At 45.5% G+C, this 27,258-nt stretch overlaps 1 protein-coding gene across 10 annotated transcripts in view; it reads left to right on the top strand.

Annotated features, from left to right (window-relative positions):
• The first annotated feature begins 12,852 nt into the window (after nucleotides 1-12,852).
• Nucleotides 12,853-27,258, top strand: part of RHBDL3 (rhomboid like 3) — a 132,101-nt gene continuing 117,695 nt past the window's right edge. For 4 of the 10 annotated variants that reach the window (XM_081849792.1, XM_081849795.1, XM_081849796.1 and 1 more), the window contains exons 1-3: nucleotides 13,158-14,973; nucleotides 18,345-18,491; nucleotides 23,810-23,833. In XM_081849792.1, the coding sequence (XP_081705918.1) occupies nucleotides 14,851-14,973; nucleotides 18,345-18,491; nucleotides 23,810-23,833 (294 nt within the window). In that variant the 5' untranslated portion in view covers nucleotides 13,158-14,850. The other 6 variants (XM_081849794.1, XM_081849798.1, XM_081849800.1 and 3 more) reach the window with 6 other exon arrangements.

A 27,258-nucleotide genomic window follows, 5' to 3' on the forward strand; every position in this document is an offset into this window, starting at 1 on the left:
GAAGGAGGGATTTTGCAGATTTAGTGAGGTTAGACCATGCCTGCTGCAACAATCTTCAGTCCTGGCAAGGCATACTGGGCCAGAGGAACAATAGTGACTTCCCTTTCGAACCAGAATGTGGTGTATCTAACATTTATGGATGTTGCATTTTTTAAGTGATTCAGAGAATTTCCGCACTCGGTCATCAAGGGGTTGGGGCGGAATATCTCTATTTACTAGGTAACACACACTATTGACTTTAAAAGATGCAACATAACTTTTAACCTAGCTTAAATAAGTATTAGAACATCAAACCAACCCTTCAAAAATAAATAAATCCCACCGTATTTTATTGATATTAATTGCATCAGTTTATTGCTCAGTCATTAACTGACCACCACTATATGTTCAAATAGGCACCTTTCATAATTGTGCTACATGCTTAGAACTGCTTAATCGTATATATGTTATTTGTTGTTTGATTACATTCACATTGTTTCTTTGCCCTCATTTAATGTTAACTGTTATCAATATGTCACTAGTAATTGTGAACGGACTCATTGCATCTTGCACACACCATTTCTCAACAAATTTATTCTCCAGCTGCTTTCTTTATTTGTTAACTTAATATATTTCCCAGATTCTTATTAACCAGGCTACTATTGCGGGAGCATCTAGCTTTTCTTCCATTTTTGGCAAATGGCCATTCAAGCATCTGTTAGCAGATTCATTGCCATTTCTAGGTCTTGGGATACCATTCTTTTAGGATGTCCAAAACATGCAATTACAGGACCTTTTGGTAGTTAACATCCAATGTTGCTGTTGTTGTTGTTGTTGTTGTTGTAGTAACCAATGATTTTATTATTATTATTTCTTTCAAGAGAAAAGCAATGACAAACTAGCATCTTAAAAAGCAGAGACATCACCTTGCCGACAAAAGTCCGTATAGTTAAAGATATGGTTTTCCCAGTAGTGATGTCTGGAAGTGAGAGCTGGACCATAAAGAAGGCTGATCACCAAAGAATTGATGCTTTTGAATTATGGTGCTGGAGGAGACTCTTGAGAGTCCCATGGACTGCAAGAAAATCAAACCTATCCATTCTTAAGGAAATCAGCCCTGAGTGCTCACTGGAAGGACAGATCCAATACTTTGGCCACCTCATGAGAAGAGAAGACTCCCTGGAAAAGACCCTGATGTTGGGAAAGATGGAGGGCACAAGGAGAAGGGACGACAGAGGACGAGATGGTTGGACCGTGTTCTCGAAGCTACCAGCATGAGTTTGACCAAACTGGGAGGCAGTGGAAGACAGGAGTGCCTGGCGTGATCTGGTCCATGGGGTCACGAAGAGTCGGACATGACTAAACGACTAAACAATAACAACAATTTCTGTCAAGACTGCATCTCAGTATTCTACAATTTTTGGACCTATCCAAAGAATATGTAGTGCATGAATTGCCAATGTGTAATTGCTATGGCTTTTCCTGGTACCCACAGGGTTCCATCCATCACCCTGCCTTCTTCCATACTCTGAAAGAAGTCTTCTTCACCCAGTAGAAGCCGTTCCCCCTCAAATTCTCACAAGAGTAAAGTGTAAAGAGACTGGTTATTTCTGCTCCTGCTGCGAACTCAGCAACCAGTGTCCAGAGAAACCTGGAGTGAGCACACAGACATGAATTTTTTTGGTGCTGATTTGTGGAGAAAGATAAAACAAGATACATTGTGAATCGAAGGACCGCATTTTGATCTTCCACATCCCAAGATATAGCATTTAAAGATGGATGGTCCCTGCCCTGCCACTTGTTTCGCCTTCCTTCTCACGCTGTCATCGTTCCTCCCAGAATCTGACTTGATTGATGTTGCTAAGAGAAAAGTGTTCCTTCCTCTGTCTCTGACAGACACGATACACAATGCCACAGATCAAACACAGGGAACACTTAGGGTTTAATTTGAAAGGAGAAAATCTATCGCAGGCCAAATGCAGCCAATTTCTATAGCATTTGCCCTGCCTTGCACATAAACACACACCTCTCTCATCCAAAATGGTGGGCATTTGGCTGGGGAAATCTTTTTTTTAACAAAGAAGTAATTGTGAAATATTTTTAGTGTCTAGATCCTAGATTTGCAGGTGAGGAAAAAAATGTATTTGACCTTAAATAGCTGCGGCAGGCAAGGTCCAGATCTTGCTAGTTTCCAATTCCTATTAATCCTACATTTCTCTGACTAAAATAGGGGTGCCCTATTCAATAATAATAATAATAATAATAATAATAATAATAATAATGGTATTATTTATACCCCGCCCATCTGACTGGGTTGCCCCAGCCACTCTGGGCAGCTTCCAACATATATAAAAACATAATAAAACAACATTATTTAAAAACCCTATACAGGGTTGCCTTCAGAAGTCTTCTAAAGGTTGTGTAATTACTTATCTGCTTGGCTTTGGGGGGGTCATATAACTCTATACCCTCCAACATTTCTCTGATGAAAATAGGGGAGTAATAATAATAATAATAATAAAATTGTTATGACAGAAATAAGATTGTTTATTATGTGTGCATTTATATTTAAAAACCTTAATAAATATTTATATAATAATAATAATAATAATAATAATAATAATAATAATAATAATAATAATGTCTCTGGAAAATAGGGACACTTAGAAGGTCTGCCATCCCTCTCTTATGGGAAAGACGGCATTCATTGTGTGTAGTAATCTTCTCTTTAGATCTACCGAGAATGCTTTCTGGATTCTTCCATTGGTGGGCAAAGGCGGACCTTTGTGTTTTACATCACTAAATAAAAGGGTGTTTTTTGCAGGTGCTATATGTCATATCACAGAGCTCCTACCAGATGTCAAGGAAATAAACAACTATCTAACTTTTAGAAGACATCTGAAGGTAGACATGTTTACATGTTTAGGGAAGTTTTTCATGTTAGATATTTTATCGTTTTTTTTAATATTTTGTTGGGAGCTGCCCAGAGTGGCTGGGAAAACCCAGCCGGATGGTTGGGGTTAATAATAATAATAATAATAATAATAATAATAATAATAATAATAATAATTAGAGGCTCTGTGCTGGCCGTTGAGGGGTGGCTTTTTCCACCGGCCTTGCCCCACCTTCCAGCCCTAGGAGCCTTCATGAGGGAGCTCCTAAAGGGGATACTTTGACCTATCGGTAAGGTATATTCTTACTTAAACCTTTGCGTATGATAAATTAGCTGTTGCTTTTTTTATTATTATGTTTCTGTGTTGGGTTGCAGCGATATCATATGTCTTGTGTACCATTTGGAGTTTTGTTTCTTTTTTTGTGCGTGAACCGCTTTTGAGGGCAGATGGACTTGTGGGAAAGGTGAGATATGAACAAACTGGCCATTTAAAAAAACCTACAACCCCAAACCCAAAGGCAAAACCAAAACCAGTCTTCCTGCTGAAATACTTTCTCCTACACAAGTGTTGAAAGGCCGGCCAGTCTGTCAATGTTTATTACGGCAAACATCCTGCATATGTTGAAAGGCCTGTTTTATTTGATTGCCTCTTTGAGGCCCTTTGGGCTCTATATTGTGTTCAGGGCCCCCTCAGAGGGTCAGGGCAGGCTATGTTGCTTGGCCATGTGACAATCACACAAAACACACAAAAAGTGCTTTGTGCTCTCCCAGTACCTCAATCTCAGTTGTGGAATTCGCTCCCCACCGAAGTATGTCCTGCGTTTTCACTATACATCTCTCTCTCTCTCAAATGTTCCACATAAACATTGCCGGATTTACGTATATGCCTAACAAGCTATAGCTTAGGACCCCACTCTCTTGGGGGCCCCCAAAAAAGTTTAAGGGGAAAAAACCCTGGATGTACATTTCCAAAATCTAATATAAAAAAGCAAATAAAATAAAACCTCCATACAGCAAGTGTTTGGTGTTGTGTAGGCTCCTGTGATGTAAGTCATGGGCCCCGCCTGCTAGCCTGCTCCCTAAAATATCACTGGTTTGCTCATTTCTATATCAATTACTTTGATAAAGTACATATTTTGTTATGTGCAAATGACTTTAGATACCTTTTAGGTTCATTACCATGTAGTATGCAACACAAAAAAGCGACAATTTGTTGTTGACAAAGGACAGTTTAGGGCCTCATCAAACCTAAATCCGGCCCTGCACATCAATTCCATTCTTTAAAAAATAGAATTGACTTCCTATCCCATTTTCTGCAATGTTTATCTTATCCCCTCCCCCTTTGCTGCACCCCCATCTTACCTCTTTTAAAACGTCGTCATAACGCAATAATCTTTCATTGTTCTGTCGCTCGCAGTTCGAAACCTGCATTCACCATACAGCTTTTGGCAAATGCTGAAGACAAGCTTCTTTATTCCTGGCTTTTGGCACCTGAGTCGTGTGTCTTCAGGCCACGACTATAATCCATTCTTGCGACTATAAACTGTTTTTTATTCTGAATTTTAAGTTGTCATAACCTGCCCTGGGACTTGCTGGTGAAGGGCTGTTTTTTTTAAGGAAAAGTACTTTTAAACATTTTTTTTCAATTCATTATGAATTTACTCTTTTACCACTTTACAGGTGCACCACAAAAAAATGGCAAGTTGACCCCCACCACCTCCATAAAGTCCCTGCCTATTCCATGGCTTTCCCTCGAGTTGCTATGGCTGTCTTCTACATGCTAGTGATCACTGTAGGAGCACATATGGCTTTGGGTTTTGCCAATGAACAGGGTTTGTGTGGGGGCACAATTTATGTGAACCAGCACTTATTAAACTGCTGACATTGGGGCTTGTGGGCTTCTGACAGGCACCTGGTTGGCCACTGTGAAAACAGAACGGTGGCCAGAGGAGCCCATTATTAGGTTCTTAGAAACAGAAACATCTGTCTGTATAAAAGGATCCACACAGTGTTTTGAATAAATGGGGCTTCAGAACAGTTGGGCAGATCCACACTGTACATTTCAAGAACATTCAAGACACATGACTCCCCAAAAGAATCCTAAGAACTGTAGTTTGTTAATCATGCTGCACATTGTAACTCTGTGAGGGGAAAACTATAGTTCCCAGGATTATTATTATTTTTTGGGAGGGATCATCTGCTTTAGATGTGTGGTGTGCACAAACATGAGGTCACAAACGCACCAGCAACCTCGTGAGCTTTTCTCACTGCTCTTTGGCGCCTTCATTTGAGAGCCAACTCTTGGTGCTGACAGGATATATGGCTGTTTTGGGGCTACCCTAAAGCTGAGGAGAAACAGAGCCCCCCTCCCCTTTCCTCGTCTCATCTAGAAAGCTCCTCTATGGGAAAATATCAAAGAGAATGGCTCTTTCTCTTTTTTGTCTTTCTGAAGCAAGGTCTTCAGAGGCAGAAGACCTCCATGGGGAAGGAAGAGGGTTTATTGCAGAGCTAGGAGAACATCGAATCACTCAAGGCGGGGGGAACGGGGATGGATGGACCAAAAGGTACCCCTGCTGCTGTTGCGGCCGCTGCCTTTCTTTTAAAAGTCAGTTTCTTTTAGAGCAGGAAGCAAGCTGTGTAGATGCTTTTAAAAAAGAAGAAGAAGAAGAACTGGTCAACAACTTTTGCACAGGGCACCACATGGGAAGAATAATCTGTTGGTTCTATTCCAAGGAAAACTCTCCTCTGTGGTCTGTACAGGAACATAGGAAGCTGCCTTACACTGAGTAAGATCATCGGCCCATCCAGCTTAATGCTGTCTGCACTGACTGGCAGGAGCTTTCAAGTGATCTTTCTCAGCTCTACCTGAGGGACTGAACCTGGATCTATCAGATGGACCTAGATGGACTAGTTGTTCCAACTTGATATAAGGCAGTTTCCCATGTACTTATCCATTGTGGGGGAAACCTAGTAATTTATATGCAGCAGGTGCACTTTCCACTAGTGATGTCACCTGGCATGCACAGTAAGTGTTGACTGGTTGTCACCCCAATGCAGGCATAGGCAAACTCGGCCCTCCAGATGTTTTGGTACTACAGTTCCCATCATCCCTGACCACTGGTCCTGTTAGCTAGGGATCATGGGAGTTGTAGTCCCCAAACATCTGGAGGGCCGAGTTTGCCTATGCCTGCTCTAATGCACGGGGTTTAATGGGTTCCCCAGTTACAACCCAGAGTTGCTGTACATGTCTTTGAAACAGGCGTGGGGAACCCTGGCCATTGGCCACACTTGCTAGGGCTGATGAGACATGCAGTCCAGAAACATCTGGACGACCAAAGTTTCCCAACACCTGCTTTCAAAGTACTATTGCTATGGAAAGTGATGCAGCTGTGGCTTCTCACACCTATTCAGATGGAAACTCTACAGGCACGGACTAATGCAGCAATGGAGCCAGCTTCATCTGTAGAAATACTAGTTATCATCCATCTGTAAAGGTGGAGAGGATCCACCAAATGAACTTGAAAGCCGTATCTCCTAACCCATGTTGTGCATCTCCCCTGAAAGCTTGCTAAATAATCCCTTAACAGCTCTGTATCCTGAAACCTGACTTTTTATCGTTATCCTGCTAGATTGCCATTCTTTTATTTGACAGTTTGCTGGAATGGCTGGCTTAATGGCCATTCATAATGATTAAGGAGATACAGGGCCGGCCCTACCAGTAGGCAGAGTAAGGCAGGTGGGGTAGGAGAGTAACAAGGAGGTATCGGGGAGCAAAGCCGTGTGCACTTCATGCATTCCCTGTACCTTCTTAAAGATAGCCTGCTGTGTAGTGGTGGACATTGCCCTGTTGCCAGTGTTGAACTAAGAGAAAACTGCATGTCCGGTTGGCTTCAGTACATGAAATGATGGGTGTGTTATTTTGCCCCATGCAAGAAAATATATTGGGCATCTTTCACTTTATTCTATTTAGATACTTATCAGAGCCTAAGGAATGGAATACTGCATCCCATCTCTCTCCAGTTACAAAAAATGGGTAGGGGTATGAGGGTGGGGTGGGGAGAAAACAAACTAACAAGCCAAGCTTACAATAATTAAAGGTAAAGGTAAAGGGACCTCATCTCGCTTTCTTGGCCGAGGGAGCCGGCATACAGCTTCTGGGTCATGTGGCCAGCATGACTAAGCCACTTCTGGCGAACCAGAGCAGCACACGGAAACGCCATTTACCTTCCTGCCGGAGTGGTACCTATTTATCTACTTGCACTTTGACGTGCTTTCGAACTGCTAGGTTGGCAGGAGCAGGGACCAAGCAATGGGAGCTCACCCCGTGGCAGGGATTTGAACCGCCAACCTTCTGATCAGCAAGTCCTAGGCTCAGTGGTTTAACCCACAGCGCCACCCGGGTCCCTAATACAATAATTAGAAGTTTGGAAAAGCAAAAAGGGAAAGAGATCACTAGCTGGCAGAAGGCTGATGAGGACTACCAGATATTCTGCCTCATGGAAACCCCTTCTGTTTGTCTCCACTTCTGCTCTGCTTCAATATTTGTAAATAAAACAATATTGGGAGTCGGTGCTTCCCCTTGGAACTTCTCATTGCTTAGGGGAATAAGCAGCAAGCGCGCTGCAGAATCAAATCAAACAGACCCCACCTGAGCACCTCTTTAGTCATTGCAATCAGTGTTTCCATTTTGGAGCCATCTAGCACTCTGACCTCCGCTAGGCTGTTTGCTCGACAGATGCTGGTCGGCCCCCTCCCCTTGGGCTCGTCCCTACATATTCATTAACTGACCTTTTTCTGCATTACGGGATTAGATTGGAATCCATGGTCCTCTCGGAATAATAATAAATGTTGCTATTTAAATGACTGTTGTTAAGGCAGAACTTGGCTCGTATTTTCAAGGCACCCTCTGTTAGTTCATGGAAATGAACTGCCCACGTGTTAACCGTCTAATGTGCCCCACTCGTATCTGTCAATTATTGTTTTACAAAGCTGAACTGGCAAGGAGGACGTGGAAGGAGAGAAAACGAGGGCTGTACAAATCAAGAGGTTTTCAAAAGCTTAGCAGCTCATCGTATGTTTGTAGCAAAACCTTTTAATTAAAATGGTGTGATTTTTTCCTTAGACGTTAATAGTAGCAAGGCCCTTGCTCACTCATCTCTCAAGATTCTTTGCTTAAATTATCAGAGCTGTTGACTGTGAATTTGTACTGTAGAGGAGCAGATATTTATGGTTTGTTTGTTTTTTTAAATAATACTGTAAAGTGGTACCTTGTTTCTCAAACTTAATCCATTCTGGGAGTCCGTTTGACTCCCGAAACAGTTTGAAAACCAAGGCACGGCTTCCAATTGGCTGCAGGAGCTTCCTGCACTCAATGAGAAGCTGTGCTGTATGTTCGGCTTCCGAAAAACATTCGCAAACCGGAACGCTTACTTCTGGGTTTGCGGCATTTGGGAACTGATTTGTTCAGGAGCCAAGGCATTTGAGTACCTAGGTACCACTGTATACATCTGTTGAGGTAAGGAAATACTGTGTCGCTGTATTATTATTTTTTAATCAGATTATAAATGAGAAATATGCAGGCTACCCTTTTGAGCTTGGTAAAAACACCACTTTATTCTGATAAAGTGAAGATACTCTGGTGTTCCTGGCTTCTTCTTCTTCTTCTTGTTGTTGTTGTTGTTTAGTCGTTTCCGATTCTTCATGACCCCATGGACCAGAGCACGCCAGACACTCCTATCTTCCACTGCCTCCTGCAGTTTGGTCAAACTCATGTTGGTAGCTTCAAGAACACTGTCCAACCATCTCGTCCTCTGTCGTCCCCTTCTCCTTGTGCCCTCCATCTCTCCCAACATCAGGGTCTTTTCCAGGGAGTCTTCTCTTCTCATGAGGTGGCCAAAGTATTGGAGCCTCAGCTTCACGATCTGTCCTTCCAGTGAGCACTCAGGGCTGATTTCCTTCAGAATGGAGAGGTTTGATCTTCTTGCAGTCCATGGGACTCTCAAGAGTCTCCTCCAGCACCATAATTCAAAAGCATCAATTCTTTGGCAATCAGCCTTCTTTATGGTCCAGCTCTCACTTCCGTACATCACTACTGGGAAAACCATAGCTTTAGATGCCATAAATCAAAGGTGAGGAACCGTGTCTAGTCCAAGGGCCTTGATTCTTTCTGAGCAACCTTCTGGGGGTCACCTGCCATTGGCGGGCAGGGCCAGAGGGAAATGTGGATGGGGCTGATAATGCAGTTTTTACCTTTCTACAGTAGGCCTGAGGAAGAATCCTGAGGGACAGATAGAGGCTTGGAGGGCCATATGTTGTCCCCAGGCCACAGCGAGTTGCCATATGTCCTCTTTTTCCAGAACACGCCCTTTTTTCAGGATTTAAATTTCTTTCCAGGTAGATTTTTAAAAATTTGGCAAAATGCCCTGGGTTTTGTTGCTGTTTGTTTTTGTTGTTTGTTTACAGTAACCCAAGATTTTTTAAAAAATGAAAACAATTTTAAAATTCTGATGCATCACGCTCCCACCTGTGCCGTTTTTCATTAATGGATTGCACATTAATTAAAACAGTTTACTAAATTCTATTGCGCACACTTACATTCGCAAAAATGTGAACATCCCAAATACTTTCATGTGGCAAGTGAGGAAGCAAAATATGTATTATTATTATGTTGTTGTTGTTGAAAGTTAAGAACGTTGCTACTAGCAATATATCACAGCTTCTACAGCCTACATATAGCAGGGGTAATTTAAAATGAGTGTCGTCGTAGCGATCCATAGCTAAAAGTACAAGTCGTCAAATGTGTCCTCTTTTTTGTCCTCTTTTTTGCTTTTCAAAATATGGCAGCCCTAACTGAGCTTCCCCACCCATGCCATAAATGAAAGGGTTTCACGTGAACGCAATAGTGAGGGGCTGTTCTTAGATCCAGCCTTCTGCTTGCTAGATATTCAGGTAGCATCTGTAGCTCCCGGTGCCTTTCAGAGGTTTTTTTTTCTGGTGTCCCAGCTTTACTCAGGAAGAAATGACCAGGCCACAGTTGTTGTAACATCCAGGGTAGATCACTGTATGTGTGCATTAAACACTTGCTTTGATGCAGATTGCTAACAGGAGCTGACCTTCAATGCTCCAAATGGGGGATATAAGCCCAAGTTATCCAAAGGACCATCTTCCTTCACATAAAAGTTAAAGGGACCCCTGACCATTAGGTCCAGTCGTGGCCAACTCTGGGGTTGCGGCGCTCATCTCGCTTTATTGGCTGAGGGAACCGGCGTACAGCTTCCGGGTCATGTGGCCAGCATGACCAAGCTGCTTCTGGCGAACCGGAGCAGCGCACGGAAACGCTGTTTACCTTCCCGCCGGAGCGGTACCTATTTATCTACTTGCACTTTGACGTGCTTTCGAACTGCTAGGTTGGCAGGAGCTGGGACCGAGCAACGGGAGCTCACCCCGTTGCAGGGATTTGAACCGCCAACCTTCTGATTGGCAAGTCCTAGGCTCTGTGGTTTAACCCATAGCGCCACCCACGTCCCTTTCGCATGGTCACCAATTCCTTCGCATGGTCACCAATTAAGATTCTGCCCAGCAGCCGTTTTCTGTGTCTGCATTATGCGCCAAAGTGGTTGCCTTTCCAATGTCCATGCTATGGGAGTTTTTGCTAATTTGACCTTAGTTGTTTTGGAGTTTTAAATGTTCTGGTTTATTTCTTACATTCCTTTTATTAGCCAATGTGAAGATTTTTGCACTACAAGTGGGGTGTAAATCCTATCAATGAATAAATTACAGTTGCCAGCTATTTTAGTTATTCGCAGCTAGGTAATTTTGGACCCAGGGCTTAATGGTCTTGTAGCGGACGGGGTGGGGGGACAGCTCCATTACTTCAGTTGTGAAGCAAACAATTAAATTTTCTCCCCCCCCCAACATTCCTGATGTTCTAATCTAGAGCATGAGTAGGCAAACTAAGGCCTGGGGGCCAGATCTGGCTCAATCGCCTTCTCAATCTGGCCTGCAGACGTTATGGGAATCAGCATGTTTTTACATGAATAGAATGTGTCCTTTTATTTAAAACGCATTTGTGGGGCATAGGAATTCATTCATATTTTGTTTTCAAAATATAGTCCGGCCCCCCACAAAGTCTGAGGGACAGTGGACCAGCCCCCTGCTGAAAAAGTTTGCTGGCCCCTGTTCTAGAGGAGCTGGGAAGAGTCTTAAAAGTCAATTTTATTTTGTTTGTTTTTTAAAATGCAGATTCACATTTTCAGCTTAAATCATGAATATATGAATAAACTGGAGTTTGCTTTGGTTGCCCCGGTGCTAAATGTATTTACTGGGAAGCAAGCCTCATTTTGTTGTAGAAAAGGAAAATAGGTAGAATTCAATGTCGAGCTGAGGTGATCGTTCTGCCAGTGCAGCTATAGCTAGATAGATAGACAGATAGATATTCTAGAGCAAATAGTTTTCCAGAGTCTATTGGTTCCTGTGGGCTTAGCTGCACAGCCACCAAAAATGTTTCCTAACTGCATTTCTTGAACTTAAATTCCATTTGAAACACAGAAAAGAGAGTTGTTTGACCAACATTGTTTTGGAGTTAATATGGTATCCTTATCCTTAGTCAACAGTATATGACTAAGAAAGGTTCTGATCAAGAATTCCTAACTGAAGAAAGAAACCATTTCAGTTCATGCACAGAAATAACACACACCCCAATTTGGCAATGTGCTAATGCCAATTCATAAACCAGAGGGCTTTTATTCTCAGCACACTCGGTGCATCCCTCAAATTTAAAATCCAGGTGCCAAATGGATTTAACAGCTGATATCAAAATGGGAGCAAATTATTGTGAGTTAGGATTTTGAAGTTGCTGTGAAAATTATAATATGAAGCGACAAGACAAAGGTTGGAGACTTTTTGAAAAATCATTAGTAATAGCAGGTTGCCATCTGTTTTTCTCTGCTCAACTAAACAGTGATAAAAAGAGTGTGTTTGTGTGAGAGAGAAGGAATAGAAATCAGATTGCTGATCTCTCCACCTCCAGTTAAACTAGCTGCACTTCTTTGTACGCACTAGCTCAAATTTTAAAAAACAAAAAAACTGTGAACCAGATTTTTATTAAAAAAAGCAGTGAGAGGAACTGATGGAAATGTGTCTCTATATAAGCAAACACGGAATCTAGATAACACTACATCGGCATGTTTGCTGTGTCATAACAGAACCAACTTTTTCTAGCTTAGAAAGGGGCGGCTGCTTCAGGGATACAGTACTTTGTTGTATAAACAGAACGAGTTTCTAGCTCTCTTGGTAATTAAATCAAAACATGAGAATGGGGAGGCAGTTTAGAAAAAGTTGTGTGTTTGCTTCACACAGTCCGTGGTTCCATTGGTCTCTTATGCCAGTCCGTGTAATAGAGGCAATAGAGGGCTATCTATACTTGGTACTGTGTAAGGCAATCAGCTTCTTCTATGACGTTGTTGTTGTCGTTTAGTCATGTCCGACTCTTCGTGACCCCCTGGACCAGAGCACGCCAGGCACTCCTTTCTTCCACTGCCTCCCGCAGTTTGGTCAGACTCATGCTGGTAGCTTCGAGAACACTGTCCAACCATCTCGTCCTCTGTCGTCCCCTTCTCCTTGCGCCCTCCATCTTTCCCAACATCAGGGTCTTTTCCAGGGAGTCTTCTCTTCTCACGAGGTGGCCAAAGTATTGGAGCCTCAGCTTCACGATCTGTCCTTCCAGTGAGCACTCAGGGCTGATTTCCTTAAGAATGGAGAGGTTTAATCTTCTTGCAGTCCATGGGACTCTCAAGAGTCTCCCCTAAAGGCACAGGAGCAGGTCAGCTGGCAATCCTATATGGAATAATTTGAATGATGAATGTTAAGGATTAGTGGAATGGCCGGGCTGCAGGAATGTCAGACGGCTGCAGTTGTTCTCAATTTAAACAAACTTCCACCCCCCCCACCCCCAATCCCTCCCGCGTCACCCGGCCCCTTCTAAAGGAAAACCCTCGCATAAGCCAGAGGCATAATTGCCTCGGGACGCCTCGCTGCTGGCGCATTGACCACGTGCGCTCCGCAACGCGTCATTCTCCCTATGTAAACAAGAGGGCGGGACTATGCGAAATGAGATCCCGCCCTTTCTCGAAACTCCAAGCGCGACTCCCACGCCAGGTGCAGAACTCCAAAACGGCGGCGGCGGCGGCGTGGGAGAACTTCGGGATCTTCCTCGTCATAAATCACTTTGGGCCGGGTCCCCCCCCCCACCCTACCCCGAGCTGGGCTGCTTTGGCGCAAGGTGGGGAAGAGGAGGAAGGGAAGGGGGGGAAAGAAAGACCGAGCCTGGGCTCGGGGCCTGGAAGGGCGCGGCGTCCCGTCCCATCCCTCTGATCCTGGCGCAAATCCTCCCGTTTGCACAGCCAACACGTCGGCATCTTGGAGGAATCCCGGGCGCGACGTGCCCAGCGCCCGCCCCTGGAGGCAGCCTTGGGAAGGGGAAGGCGCTCCGCTCGCTCCCAACAGGCCGCCCCCGGCCTGAGCGGGGGACCCACGTGCTCTTCTAGACCCGCAGCCAGCTCGGCGCGCAGTTTCTAGCTAGGCTGCAAAGCTCACCGTCATCCCTGCTCTGCCCTGGCAAGGAGCCGGTCGCTGCTCGCTCTCCCTCCCTCTCCACCGCTCCAGGCAGAGTTGCCGCTGGATCCACTGAGTTGGCTTCCCTGCTGCCACCAGCTCCTGGAGACGCCGGCCACCGACGCTTCTTCTGCGCCACCGTCCCACGAAGGGGGTCTGGCGGCTCGCCGGAGGGGGGGCCGTTGCGATCCTGGGCTTGGCGACGCCGGAGAATCGCCCCCTATAAAGCGACCTCCCTTGGCAAGGTCACCCGAGGGGAAGAAGAAGAAGAAGAAGAAGGCGCTCTTCTTCGCATTGCGCGCGCGCCCTTGCCGTCTCTTCGGAAAGCGCCAAGGCGACGCGGCTGGCCCGGGGCACGTGGACGCGGGTTCCTACCACCCCTAAAGCGGCCTTGGCGCGTTCCCCACGCCTTTCGGCCGCAGAGCTTTCCCGGGAAGTTGTGGCCCCTGCGGCGCGCCGGATTCCCCCCGCTTCTCCTCCCTTTTGCAGGCTCATTTGGGCTTGCAACGCGAGGGGGGGATCCCAGGCAAGCTCGACCGACCCGCCGGTGGATCGCGACTTTCCTTGCTCCTGCAAGCATCGCTCCCCCCCCCCAAAAAAAAAAAACCACCACCACGCATGAAACCTTTTGGCGCTCGATGGTTTTAATCCCGCAGGATTTGCAAGCCGGGAGGGGGCTTCCTCCGGCCTCATGAGGAAGCAGCAGCAGCAGGGAAGCCCCCCACTTCCATGACCAGGAGGAGGAGGCCCCTCTCCTCCACCCGCGGGATGAGCGCGATGTCTGCGACGCTGCCACAGAAGAAGGGCAGGCGCCTCCCCGCGTGGCGTGGCGCGGCTCCTAGTGGGACTAAGGCGGCAGCAGCAACAGCAGCAGGAGCTCAATGACCAAAAGGGGCTGAGGAAGAGTAACCGGGAGGGCTCGCGGGTGAGCGCTCACCTCGCGTGGACTAGCAGGGCAGGAGGCGCAAAAGTTTGGCCAAGTTTATAGGGCGCGCGCCCAAAAGGTTTCGAAAGGTCCGGCTCCCCTTGGCCTGTGCAGTTGGGTCGAAGCTACATCCGCGCCAGCATGCCAGCTGGAGGACGCGCCTCGTCTCTCGAGGGATATTTTCCTTAAGGGGGGGGGGCAAAAAAAAAATCTACCCACGCAACAACACCCACCCGGTCTCTGGCTGCAGGAGCCAGCATGGAAGAGGAAGGGGCCAGGCTGCATCGGCGGCTTTGAAAGTTTGCCAAACACCTCCGAGGTTGCTTTTCTTCTTCCACCCCCACCCCCCTCGCCTAAAGAGGAGCGACTGAGAGGAAGGGCAGAGAGGGGGGGGGCAGATCGGGGGTGGGGGGGTCGACCAGGGAGTTGGCTGCTTCCAAGCATGGGAGACAGGTTGCCGGAGCCAAGCCGTGCAAACCCTTCTCCCGCGGTGGCCGCCTGCTCGGAAGCAGAAGCGATCGAGGTCCTGGAATCCGAGGATGTCCTGCCTATGGCTACGGAGGACGTGAGTTTCATTTGATGTCTCTCCCCCCTCCCCGCCTCCCCCTCCGCTCCCAGTTGACTTTAATCGGATCAAGCTATTTAAAAATAAACTTCGGAATTAAAGGGAGGGGAAGTTTGATTCTTTCTAGGAAGAGAAAGTGGGAAGAAAATGAGGTTCCTCCCCCCCCCATCATTGGGGTTCCCAAAGTGGCCTCTCTGCAGCAAGATCCTGGGCCTGTTTACACAGGAGTAAGCCCTGCTTACTTGAATGGGGGTTACTTCTAGGTAGGTGTGCATCGGATGGAGCCTGAATAGCTTTCCTTTCTAACCAGTGGGTGAGCTCAGTGTGATTCTGCAGATTATATGTACTCCTATAGAGATAGCCATATGCATAGGCGTCGTACTCATTCCATACCCCTCCAAAGGAGACAGCACAGCAAGTTTTTTCTTAGACCAAATTAAAAGCATTTTCTCCCTTTCCGCAAAATGTTGGGTGTTAGTTTGCACCAGCACAGAAAGGGGTAATGAGTTGGCGATACACCCCAAACTGCTCTGCAAACAGGATAAGCTCCTGCCAGGAGCTGTTGTTGATTTGGTGAGAAACCAAATGAAAATGTGCCGTGAAGGCAAAGGAATATTAACCCTGCTGTGATTCAATAGGCAGTTGCTGCAGAGCACATTGGATAACCTTGGGCGGGTGACCAACACTCAGCCTAGCCCTACCTTGCAGGGTTGGTGCGAGAATAAAATGTGCTAATTCCCCGATTTGCTTGGAGGAATGGTTTGATACAGATGTAAAATAATCAGAGGTATCTCACAGAGACAATGAAAAAACAACCCCCCACATGTTGCTCACCCTTACTTTGGTGCTGGGTGATTACTTCTGGGGCAGATCCACACCATCGTTTAAAGCATATTCAATGCATATTTAAAGCACATGACTTCCCTCCAAAATTATGGCAACTGCAGTTTGTTAAGGATGTTGGAAATGGTAACTCTGTGAAGGAGAAACTGCACTTCCCAGGGTTCTTTAGGGGGAAGTCATGTGCTTTAAATGTGCATTGAATATGCTTTATTATATCTATGGTGTAGATCTGCCCCCTAGTTGCTACTACTGCCTCCCTCCTGCTGTCAAATCATGACTTCCTGCTGAATAATGCAGTGGTACATAAGTTCCCCCAACCTGCCAGCCACGTCCAGATGTAGCTGTATGTGGCGAGTAATTTGTGCTAATGCACAATGTCATCTGCAAGAGCTTTAGCTTACATTTGAACAAATGCAGTGTGCTCAGCGGATCACTCACACTCTTCCCATGCAATGCTTGACTGTTTGCTGCAAGCCTTTCATATTGGTTTGTTGTCATCCCTCCCCACATGTGGAACCTTCAGTCATTCAGAAATTATTACTGGCACTAATATCATCTCGGGGGTAAGAAAATAAATGCAATGAGATTTCAAAGAAATTACTCTTCTTCCTAGTCGTTTGAGGCGATTTTGCAGCAAAGCACATTTGGGTCTGAATCCCACAGCCGGTTTGGGATGTGACCACATGTACTTTCATTTTCATTAAGTGTGTGCTCAGTACTTTCAATGTGAACCTCCAGCCTACCTAAGCAGCCTAACTTAGTTGTAAGCCTTAATCTCTAAAGATTCTTAAACAGTGAACCTTATTAGTTACCAAGTATTTCCCTGAGAATGCATCCCCCCACTTCATCTCCAGCTGACGGTTGGCGGAAGATTTAGGGATGCTTTATATTGCTCTTAACCCGCAACTGCTGCAAGATTAATCGCTAAATGGCAACCAGAGCGCTTGGGTCTCAGGGGTGGTACATTCTGCTATCTAAGCACTTTTAGAGCAAATAGTCCTGTGACAGTGAGCAATTCCCCGGGAGCGATTTCCTCCTGTTGGTTTTCTAACTCATCCTATTATTTGATTGCATTTGTTTCCTTTCTGAAGATTTCCTGGTGCAAAAGCAATCCACATATTCAAGCTGCTGGTGCTTGAATAACACACAGGAGAGCCTTTGCCATAATTCAGAATGCTTCTAGTGGTATTAGCAGGCAGAAACCTCCTAATTCCCTAGCAACTTTCCTGGCAGAATTAGAGGGGCTGGAATGCAGCGGAGGACCATTTAGTCCAGGGATGAGGAGCCTGTTGTCCTCTAGGTGCAAGTCCCATCACCCTTGAGCACTGAGCATGCTGGCTGGGCCTGATGGGAGTTGGGAGTCCAACAGCATTTGGTGATCTACAGGTTTCCCATCCTTTCACTAGTCCTTTGTTTCAGGTGTTCTTTCAAAAATGTATCAGGAGTTCCTCATTGAGGAGATCAGCAATGGCTGAAAGAACAGCTTGGCTGCCACTATCTTTCTCTGCAATGTGCAGCCAGTCCAGAGCTGCTTTCTAAGATGCAAGTCCCATTGAGTTCATTGGGGTTATCCACTGGCAAGTTCAGTACTTCAGCCTTAGTTTTAGACTTGCATAACTGGTTTGAGTCGCTCACAGAAGTAGGGCAACTCTTGTGGCATCTCCTAAAAACCTTGGGAATTGTAGTTGTGCCTGTTCTTTGTGAAAGGTCTGCAGCTATCTCATAGAACTACATAGAGCTGTGGCTGTTACAAAGTTTGGAAAGTTACAACAGCCATTGGTGCAGCACAGCTAAGACAGTAGCGTAGATGTCCTCTGAGAATTCTCATGCACTGCCAAACACACACACACACACCCAAATCTTTTGTGACCCCTGCGGATCTGACACTGAAATCTGAATCCATTCCATCTTTCCTAATCCTGTGCTGAATGGAAATGATGGCACACACACACACACATATTGCATCAGGTTATACTTGCCACCAGGAAGGCCATGACTAGTATGAATGACAACTTCCTGTGCTGTCCATTTGTCCCTTGAGCCCTGAATCAGGGACCTACAACCTGTGTCCCTCCATATATTGCTGGACAACACCTCACATCGTCTCTAGCAGTTGTGTTTGGAACTGATGGGTGTTAGAGTCCAACAGCAACTGAAGGGCAACAGATTCCCCATCACTGCACTAAACAGTAATGTGAGAAACGTCCTCCACCCCTGAAAATCTGGGATACCTTCTCCTCTTTCCACCCCTACGTGTGAAATTTCTACTCTCACACCTTGTGAGGAAAGAAATCTGTTCTTGCAGTCCCTACCTTGATAGTTTGTGTGTGTGTTACAGTGGTCGTGCATAAACCCAGTAAGTAGCTGACTCCTACTTTTTAAATACAATAAATGCACAACTTGTTGGTATCTTCTGTTAGTGTTTTAGCGAGCTTGTGGCAAGAGTGCCAAAGAGTAGGGTAGAAAAATCCACTTGCTGTTTCTTGCCGACTTCCTATCCACGCGTCCCATTACTTCCTGCTTTATAGAACCATAGAGTTGGAAGGAACCAAAGTCCATCTACTCCAACCTGCTGCCCAAAGGCAAAGCTGCCAAGCCACCAACCCCCCACAGATCAACCTCTGCTGTCCAGGACACAGTGTGACTCAATCAGAGGGCAGAAGCATGTGAGAAAGGTACGTGCAGAGGACCTAGCTCGGAGCAAAGTTGTGCTTCCAAATGTAGTGACGATACTGATGTGTGTTTTCTCATGCCGAGTGGCAAATTGACTTGTCTGGTGGGATGTGGTGTTGTTGGGGAAAGGCTGCAGCAAGATCCCATCACTGCATGATGTGGCCCCCATTCTCCTGTCAGGCAGTTTCATCATGAGTAGACGGGTGGCAGTCAATGTCAATGGTATCTCGTAGCTTCTGTGCACCTTCTGCATGGGGCGAACCCACCCACTCCAATGGGTAGGCTTACATCTGTACTCCTTTGTGGATGGGTGTCAGCACAGAGACATGAAGCGTGAGTGCCGGCAGGACTAGGACCAAAGTTGGATTAAGTTCTGGAGAACCTCAACAGGAGGAGAACCTTCAGAGGCATGTCATTTGAAGGGAGGGGGAGCCGAGCTAGAATGAGGGTGCTGAAGGGCAAGCTGGCAGATTGGGAGGAGGGAAGCGTGGAGGGAGGAGGCAGGTGGGATCAAAACCAAAGCAAAGATGGTACCTGACTGTAGCCCAGGTAAAGATTCAGGTCTGACCTGGAAGTATTTGTAACCAGGCAAGGCAAGAAGGAACCAATGAGCACTCTGGAGGGGGTGGGAGTGGGAGGAGCTGCGTTAGGATAATGCCCCTTCTTCCTCCACTAGCACACTAGTTACTAGTGCACCAACATGGACGCCCTTGGTGTGTCATGGCTGGATGTCTAGGAGTGGTGGGAGGCACAGGGGGGGGGGACCCCAGGGGAAGAAAGCTCAGAGCCTGGAGATTGGTGTTGGGACAACGATGCAAGGTATGCTTAATGCTGTAGTGCCATTTCTGCAGGGGCTGCCCATCCCGTTTCAGCGCCTGAAGCTAAACAGAAAGGTGCTGCTCCACCGCATCTGTGGTGGCGACAGCAGCTTCTGGGTTCTGGAAAGATCTTGCCATAAGATGCCGCTTCTCCTCGCTTCTCTGGTGGTGGGACAAGCGAGGAGAAGCTGCTGTGGCTTCCAATAGGATCTTACCAGAACCTAGAAGCTGCTATCACTTGTTCTCTTGCAGCTGCAGCAGCAGGGGGCAGTGCATTGAGGGTTTGATCATGCCCTTCCCCAGCCCCCGCTCCCCTGTGGCTCTTGCTGCTGAAGCAGACTGCTTCCTTTTGCCTCATTAAAAGGCTGTCCCTGCATTTTTGGCTACAAAACCAAAACTAAGCAGGAGAAAAAGCTTAAACAGAGGGAACCAAAGCACTTGAAGAACCTCACCCAATCCTCCCATTTTTGAAAACGGACAAGGACTTTGGGGCATGTGGGGCAAGTTTTGTTCTGAGCCCAGAAAAAATGGCTTGGGCGCTGGTTGTAACCTCTTCCAGTTGCATCTCTCTCTCTGCAGGGTGAGATCCATGTGGAGCCCAGAATCCAAACTTAAAAGGGAATGTGCTGATTGGGGAAAGGAGCCTTTGTACCAGACCACAGGGGGAAGTATCAGATTCCTTAGTGCTTGTAACCCCCTTCTTAATATTTAAATACATTTGTCTTGCTGGATTTCTTTCCCAGAGAGTAATAATAAACCCGATATTATTACCTGGGAAAGCTATGTTTAACAATACATGTAATTAGAGAAGAGAAGCCACATTTAATATTACACAAGAGACCGGAACCGCTCTTTCAGAAGCAAACAGGCTTTTAAACCTCCATAATTATAGGCCCCCCCCCCAAGTCTAGCATTTAAAATGCCTTAGATCTTGTTTTTAACTCCTTCTTGGGCCAGCATAGGTGGGTACGCATCTCTCTTCTTCCATGAAACTATTAAAAGCAAGGGACTCTACAGCTAATTGTAGAATTAAGTTATGAACTGGGCTGGTTCTGCAAAACACTCACCATTATGGTTGCCAACTGACCACAAGGAATTGGCCGGATCTGCTGCTGTCCCTTGTAACGGCAGCTTTATCTGCAGAAATCAGCATGTGAAGGTGGTTTTGCAGCATGTGGATGCACATTTCCCCCCTGCTAATATCTGCAGATCTAACATTGCTCAAGGCACACAGCAACAGAGGCTGGTTGAATACACGGATGGTCTTCAGCTTGTGGGTCGCCTCTGAATCTTGGGTGGCACAAGTTCAGCTTTAAAAACAGCAGGGTGGGTTCTGGCAGATGCATTCCCCCCCCCCCCACCTCTTCTGATCAGCAATCTGTACCTGTGGAAATCCCCATTTCAGTTGTGGGTGGTGCAGGAGTCCCATTTCCCTTGGCACCTGTTCATTCTAGGGGGGAAAGGAGAAGGCGGGTCATAGGCAGATGTTAATATTAAAGTGGTCCCACATTGCTGGTTGGGTGTCTTGGGTTGAAAGTGACTTACAAGAGGCAATAACTGCAAAAGGCACTTGTATGATCTGCCAAAGTAATGCCCAGTCAGGTTCATGCCAATGAGGTCTAACTGAAGGGATGCGTATCTTGTATCAGTGGTGGCGGCAGCGGTGGCGGCAGCACATACACACCAAGAGGGAAACCAGAGCACCTCGCTGCAAAGGGAGGCTCGGCTGCCAGGGATGTGTGGCATCTCTGTCTGGCGGCATCTGGAGTTGCATTAAACAAAAGCGTTGATCTGACATTAACTCTGAATCACTGGGCAGATTTACTGTGACAAGTGGGAGTTTTTATATAAAGGAATATTCACTCAGGCAAGAGCTCGATTGTGTCTGTGGGATTCCAGGGAGTTAGCGCACAAAAGCTGAGCTCTTTAATAGAACAGTTTGCCGAGGTGGACCTGCCATGCATTTTCAGGTTCGATTGGCTGGTGTTATGCGATCTGCTCTAACCGGAGGTTGTCAAGAGTGCACGGCCTGGTGTTCCTTATAATGTACAGTGGTTTAAAAACCCCTGCTAGTTTAAGACTCTCATATCGATTCAAGTTCAACCAAGCCAAGAAACTGCAAACCAAGGCTGATGCCCTAATAGATCCTATGCAGTGTCATAAATTGCACTTAGTGTAACTTCCTATGCAGGCACCTGTGCTTCTTCCTTGGTCTTTCAGGTGCACATCCATATGAGAAGTGGCTCCTTCCTCAGAGCAAGGCATTCTGGGTAAGGTGGGCCTAGGAGAGTGCCAGTACTGCTGCTGCTTTGTCATGGTGGCTAGAAAACCAATTTTAAAGAGTTTTGAAAGCTTATATTTATATTTTTAAAGAAGATTTTCTAGCCAGTAGTGCAGGCATTTTCCTAGGCCACCTTTCCCAGAGTGCCTCACTCTGTGAGGAGATCTGTCATCTCCTTGACAGTCCCCTCCAAATGCTGCCTCCAAAGTTTCTTGCAAATAGGAGGCACTGCTGGTCTCCCTCCCTTGATTTTGATGTAGTTCTGCTTTAACTCCCCGCCCCCAAGATCTTTATTGAAACTTAACATATATACATAATAACCAACATTCCCAATGATTTCCTCACATAAAATATAATATCTAAATTACAGCAGCTGCACAATTATACACTTAATTATAAAACCCACCACCCACCCTCCACAGTAATTCAACTTCTTTATATTTCTTTCTACCTTTTCCCCCTTGCATTCTATAATAAATTATTTTTGTTAAATTCTGATTTTTCCTTCTTTCTGTATTGGTTTTGTTATTGCTTACATTTTTTATTCTAAGCCTATTAGCATGTCATTTTTAGAACAAGATTTTGACAAATAATCTTCGAAATACTTCCACTCCATTCTTAACTTTTGATTTGATTGATATCTTATAATTGAAGTTAATTTTGCCAATCCTATATACTCACTTAATTGCAGTTCTTTATTCTGGCCATGTTCCTGGTGTAGATCTTCACTCAACCCTTCTTTCCTGGTTGGGGTGGCAGCACTACTTCGTGGTTTGCCTCAGGTGTCAAAATGTCTTCACAGTCTTATCATCCACAAATTTGTCTCCTTTTAAAGACCTCCAAGTTGGTGGCCATCTTATGGTAGCGAATGCCATTGTTTTAACTATGCACTGTGCAAAGATATACTTTATTTTGTCTGTCCTAACTCCTCCAATGTTCAGGGTGTCTATATGTTTTAGTGCTGTGCGTGTGAGAGAAAATTTTTCTCTTTCCACTTTCTACATGCCACACATAACTTTATAAACTCCTGTCATGCCACCCCTCACTTATCTCCCTCCACCCTACAGCTTAAAAAGTCCCAAATGTAGTAACCTTTCCTCATGGGGAGCTACTCCACCCCCTTGATAATTTTTGTTGCCCTTTTCTAACTACCTACCACTCTACAAGATCCATTTTGAGGTGAGGCAGATGGAACTCTGCACAACTTTTAAGATGCATTAGACTTGTATAAAGCCATTATGAGATTGGCAGTTTTTTCTATCTTTATTTTAGATCTTGTTGTGGTTTATGTGGAAATTGTTCAGTTGTGTCGTATTATTATTATTAATAATAATAATAATAATAATTATACCCCGCCCATCTGGCTGAGTTTCCACAGCCACTCTGGGTGGCTCCCAACAGAATAGTAAAAACATGATAAAACATCAAAATTTTTCCTAAAAAGGGCTGCCTTCAGATGTCTTCTAAAAGTCAGATAGTTGTTTATTTCCTTGACATCTAATGGGAGGGCGTTCCACAGGGCGGGCACCACTCCCGAGAAGGCCCTCTGCCTGATTCCCTGTAACCTCACTTCTTTAGTGAGGGAACCACCAGAAGGCCCTCGGAGCTGGACCTCAGTGTCCAGGCTGAACGATGGGGGTGGACTTTGATGGCTTAGGGCTACTTTTGTTATGTTGCAGTTATGTATTTTTTTCTTCATGTTGTAAACCCCCTTGGGCATGGTTTGAACTGTGGAAAGGTGGCCTACAAATAAAATTATGTATGCATATATGTATGTATGTACCATCCAGATGTTTTGGGGCTACAACTCCCATCAGCCCTAACCAGCATGTCCAATGGTTAGGGGCGATGGAAGTTGTAGTATAGCAACATCTGAACTTAACCAGAGAGGGCTGCTCTACAGAGTGTTGTGCAATCAAACATAACTTCCAAATATCAGTGGCGAAGTGTTCAGTGTGGAGGAAATGGCGGTCTCTGTTTGACATCTGTGATGGCAAGGGGGTTTGTGCCTCTGGTGTGGTCATAACTCTTCAGAGCAGCTCACTGTCCAAGGCAGCACCAGACGGCAGGACTTCCATTTCCTATATTCTCCATTTGATTACCTGTCTCTCTAAAAAAATAAAAAATGTTTCTGGAATGAATGTACATTTCTGTGCTCTTACACTTTTCTTCCTCTTTTCCCCTCTTCTTTCTTTTATGCATTGCCTCTTCCCTCTCTCAGCACTGGAAAGCTCTGTTTGATCAGGTATGTGAATAATTCAGATTTTTTTTGCTCTAACACCTGCTAACAATGGAGACCAAGTAAGTTTGTTCAGTGGGAGAATCTTTTGTAACATGTAGCTTATGTGCCGTTAGTGTGGCAATGATTTGGTTGCAGTCATGCTTGGCAAGCATTACCCCCAACTCTGGGGTTCTGATGCCTGTTGTACTGTATCTTTGTACACCTTCCTTTAAATTCTTACCCTTATCAATGGATGACCCAAACCACTGAGCCTCTTGGGCTTGCCGATCAGAAGGTTGGCGGTTCGAATCCGCACAACGGGGTGAGCTCCTGTTGCTCTGTCCCAGCTCCTGCCAATCTAGCAGTTCAAAAGCACACCAGTGCAAGTAGATAAATAGGTACTGCTGCGGCGGGAAGCTAAACTGCACATCTGCGTGCTCTGGCTTCTGTCACGGTGTTCTGTTGTGCCAAAAGCAGTTTAGTCATGACTGTGGACAAACGCCGGCTCCCTTGGCCTGAAGTGAGATGAGCACCGCACCCCATAGTCATCTTTGACTGGACTTAACCGTCCGGGGTCCTTTACCTTTTACCAGTGAATGACCCTTCTTCCCAGGGCTGTGCTGTAAAAAGAAAGCAGCTCAATATGTTTAAAGATGGGTTTTCCCCTTTCTTTAGAAGTTTCATAGCACAGTTGCTAGTTCAGCTCCTTCATGCTTGAGTGAGATTCACAGGTAGAGCACATTGATACTGAATTTCAACTTTTACATTTTAATAACAGATCAGCTTATGGGAAAATACCTTGTGTAAGGTTTGACATGCTCTCTATATCTAATGTTTCAACAATGTATGGGACATATTGATATCGGTCAGTTTCTTAACCCCCAGAGCTTCACTGATTTAGTCTAAGAGACTAGTTGATCACTGAAAAGAATCATATAACTGTTGAATTGGAAGGGACTGTCAGGGTCATCTAGTGCAATAGGCCCAAGGTTGGAAAGATACCTAAAGTGTTAGGATGGTAGGATATCGATGTTTTACATGTTTTCTTTATTTCAGCTGTCTGCAGTAGCACAGATAATGCTAGATTAAGATTCAGTAGTGAATCTCCACTTCTGCCCCATGCAAAACCAGGGGTGACTTGAACCCAAAATCTCCTCATTCATGCGCAAATGAAACATAGTACAATTATGTGTGTCACACATGCACAGCAAACATTCACTGCTGATACACAGATGTCACCTCTGTGTATGCATAGAGAGGCCTTTTTTTAAATCAGTAGAGCCTCTAAAGTGAATGGTATTGTGGCAGAGGTTTTAACATGTCTGCTGATGTTGCCCGTTGCTTAATCCTGCTAGTGCAAAGGCTTCCTTTGGCTGTTTTCATAGCAAAGTCAATAATTAAAAAAAACAAGAAAAACTAAGCAGGCGGGAGCCGGCTGGTCTCAAAGATCTACTGAAGTCTGTTCACAGTTACGTTGGCAGGCTAGGATTTGTTCTGTAACTTGCATTTTGCTTGTTTGCATTTATATAATTAATGGGATTTTACCTGTGGATCTGAAAACCCATTGCCGTTTGCAAGCATTCAAATGGTGTTGGTAGATATTTTTAAGATACGTGTTCTAAAACACAAATGTGGAGAAAAGTTAACATTTCAAGGTACAATTTCTTTCCATTTCCTTTTTATTTCCAGTTTTAGTGACATGCGAAAATACGTAGACATTTTCCTAGAGTTTTGTCTTGGTGGCTCGCTTTTGGCCTGCAACACTCTGTTAATGTGTTCCGCCCACTTCTGTGTAGGCAGAAATACCACTTTATGCAAGCGAACTGTTATTACTTTGTCTGGCCCTTGAAGAAGGCAGCGTTTTATGAGGCAATATAATAATTTGGTTCCTGTATGTGGTCAGACCGCACAGCGACTATCTGAGTGGGTTGCCTTGCCAATGAGATGTGCCTCTCATCCCAGAGATGGCTTATTACCATTCCCTAAGTAAGCTCACTGCCAGTGGTGATGAGTGTCTGTTTATAACCCAGTAAGCTGTGCTCTATATTTAGCCCATAAATCTGGGGTGAGCGACATTCCTCATTGTGTGCAGAATGTATCTGGGGTGGGATCATGTAGTTGCATTACTCTAATGACAAGCTGGAGTCCATTCTGTAACACATTGGCATGAATTTACTCCCATCTGTATCAGTTGTTTTATTTGGGGCGGGGGGGTGGGGCGGGAGAAGGAGAAGGAGGTCCTTCTGCATGAGTTTGCTTTGCCACTCTGAATTTCCTCTTCTTTGGGAGCTATTTTATGGCCACTTTTGATAGCTGCTTCTTAGTTTTTGTGTTATTTTGATGATAATAATGATAATAATAATAATTTATTATTTATACCCTATGGGTTTCCCCAGCCACTCTGGGTGGCTCCCAACAGAATATTAAAAACACAATAAAACATCAAACGTTAAAAACTTCCCTAAAAAGGGCTGCCTTCAGATGTCTTCTACAAGTCAGATAGTTGTTTATTTCCTTGGCATCTGATGGCAGGGCGTTCCACAAGGTGGGTGCCACTACTGAGAAGGCCATCTGCCTGGTTTCCTGTAACCTCACTTCTCACAGGGAGGGAACCACTAGAAGGCCCTCAGAGCTGAACGATGGGGGCGGAGGCACTTATTCAGGTATACTGGGCCGAGGTCGTTTATCTGAGGTATTGGAAAGTATGTCAGTAAGTGAGAGGAAGCTGCCCTACACCAAGTCTGGTCCATTGAGCTTAGTATGAATAGCACTGACTTTCTAGGATTTCAGAAAGGCTAACATGGAGGCACTAGGAACTGGTCCTGAGACTTTGGCATGTATTCTATCATTGAGCTATTATCCTTTTATCATGATGATGAAAACAGGGAGGGTCAAAACTATGCTGCTGTTGCTGGAAAGGCACCTGCAAACTGAGTTTGGGGCCTGAATGTGCCAGGCACCCCTTCCTTCCTTCCTTCCTTCCTTCCTTCCTTCCTTCCTTCCTTCCTTCCTTCCTTCCTTTTCAGTCCACTGAGATGTGTAGACTACAGCTGCCTAGTCTGACGTTCTAAGAGGAACCAGCTGCTTTGCATTTAAACAGTTCAGCAAAAGTGCTATGTTTGGATGAACATGCTATCCCTGTTTTCAAACCCAGAACCTGAGTGTAGACTCTGTTGGTGAATAACTGGAGGGAGGAGTACAGGACAGGTAAGATAAGAGTCTCTGCTCACGGCAGAGCCACAGAAAAGTAGCTGCGAGATGGAACAACCCCTGAATCCACCCCCACCCCCCAATTTATGGGTAAGGGTCTTGTGTGCATGCCTTCATCATGCTGCTGGGGAGTATCTCTGGCAGCAAAGAGCATCATGCAGAAACTCACCCTTGCCTACTGGGGCAGGAATGGGACATCCTATGATGTGTATTCTCAAGCCAAATCTTTCCCTGAACAA

This window comes from Podarcis erhardii (assembly GCF_964252035.2).
Source record: "Podarcis erhardii genome assembly, chromosome: 2".
Taxonomy (NCBI): Eukaryota; Metazoa; Chordata; class Lepidosauria; order Squamata; family Lacertidae; genus Podarcis; species Podarcis erhardii.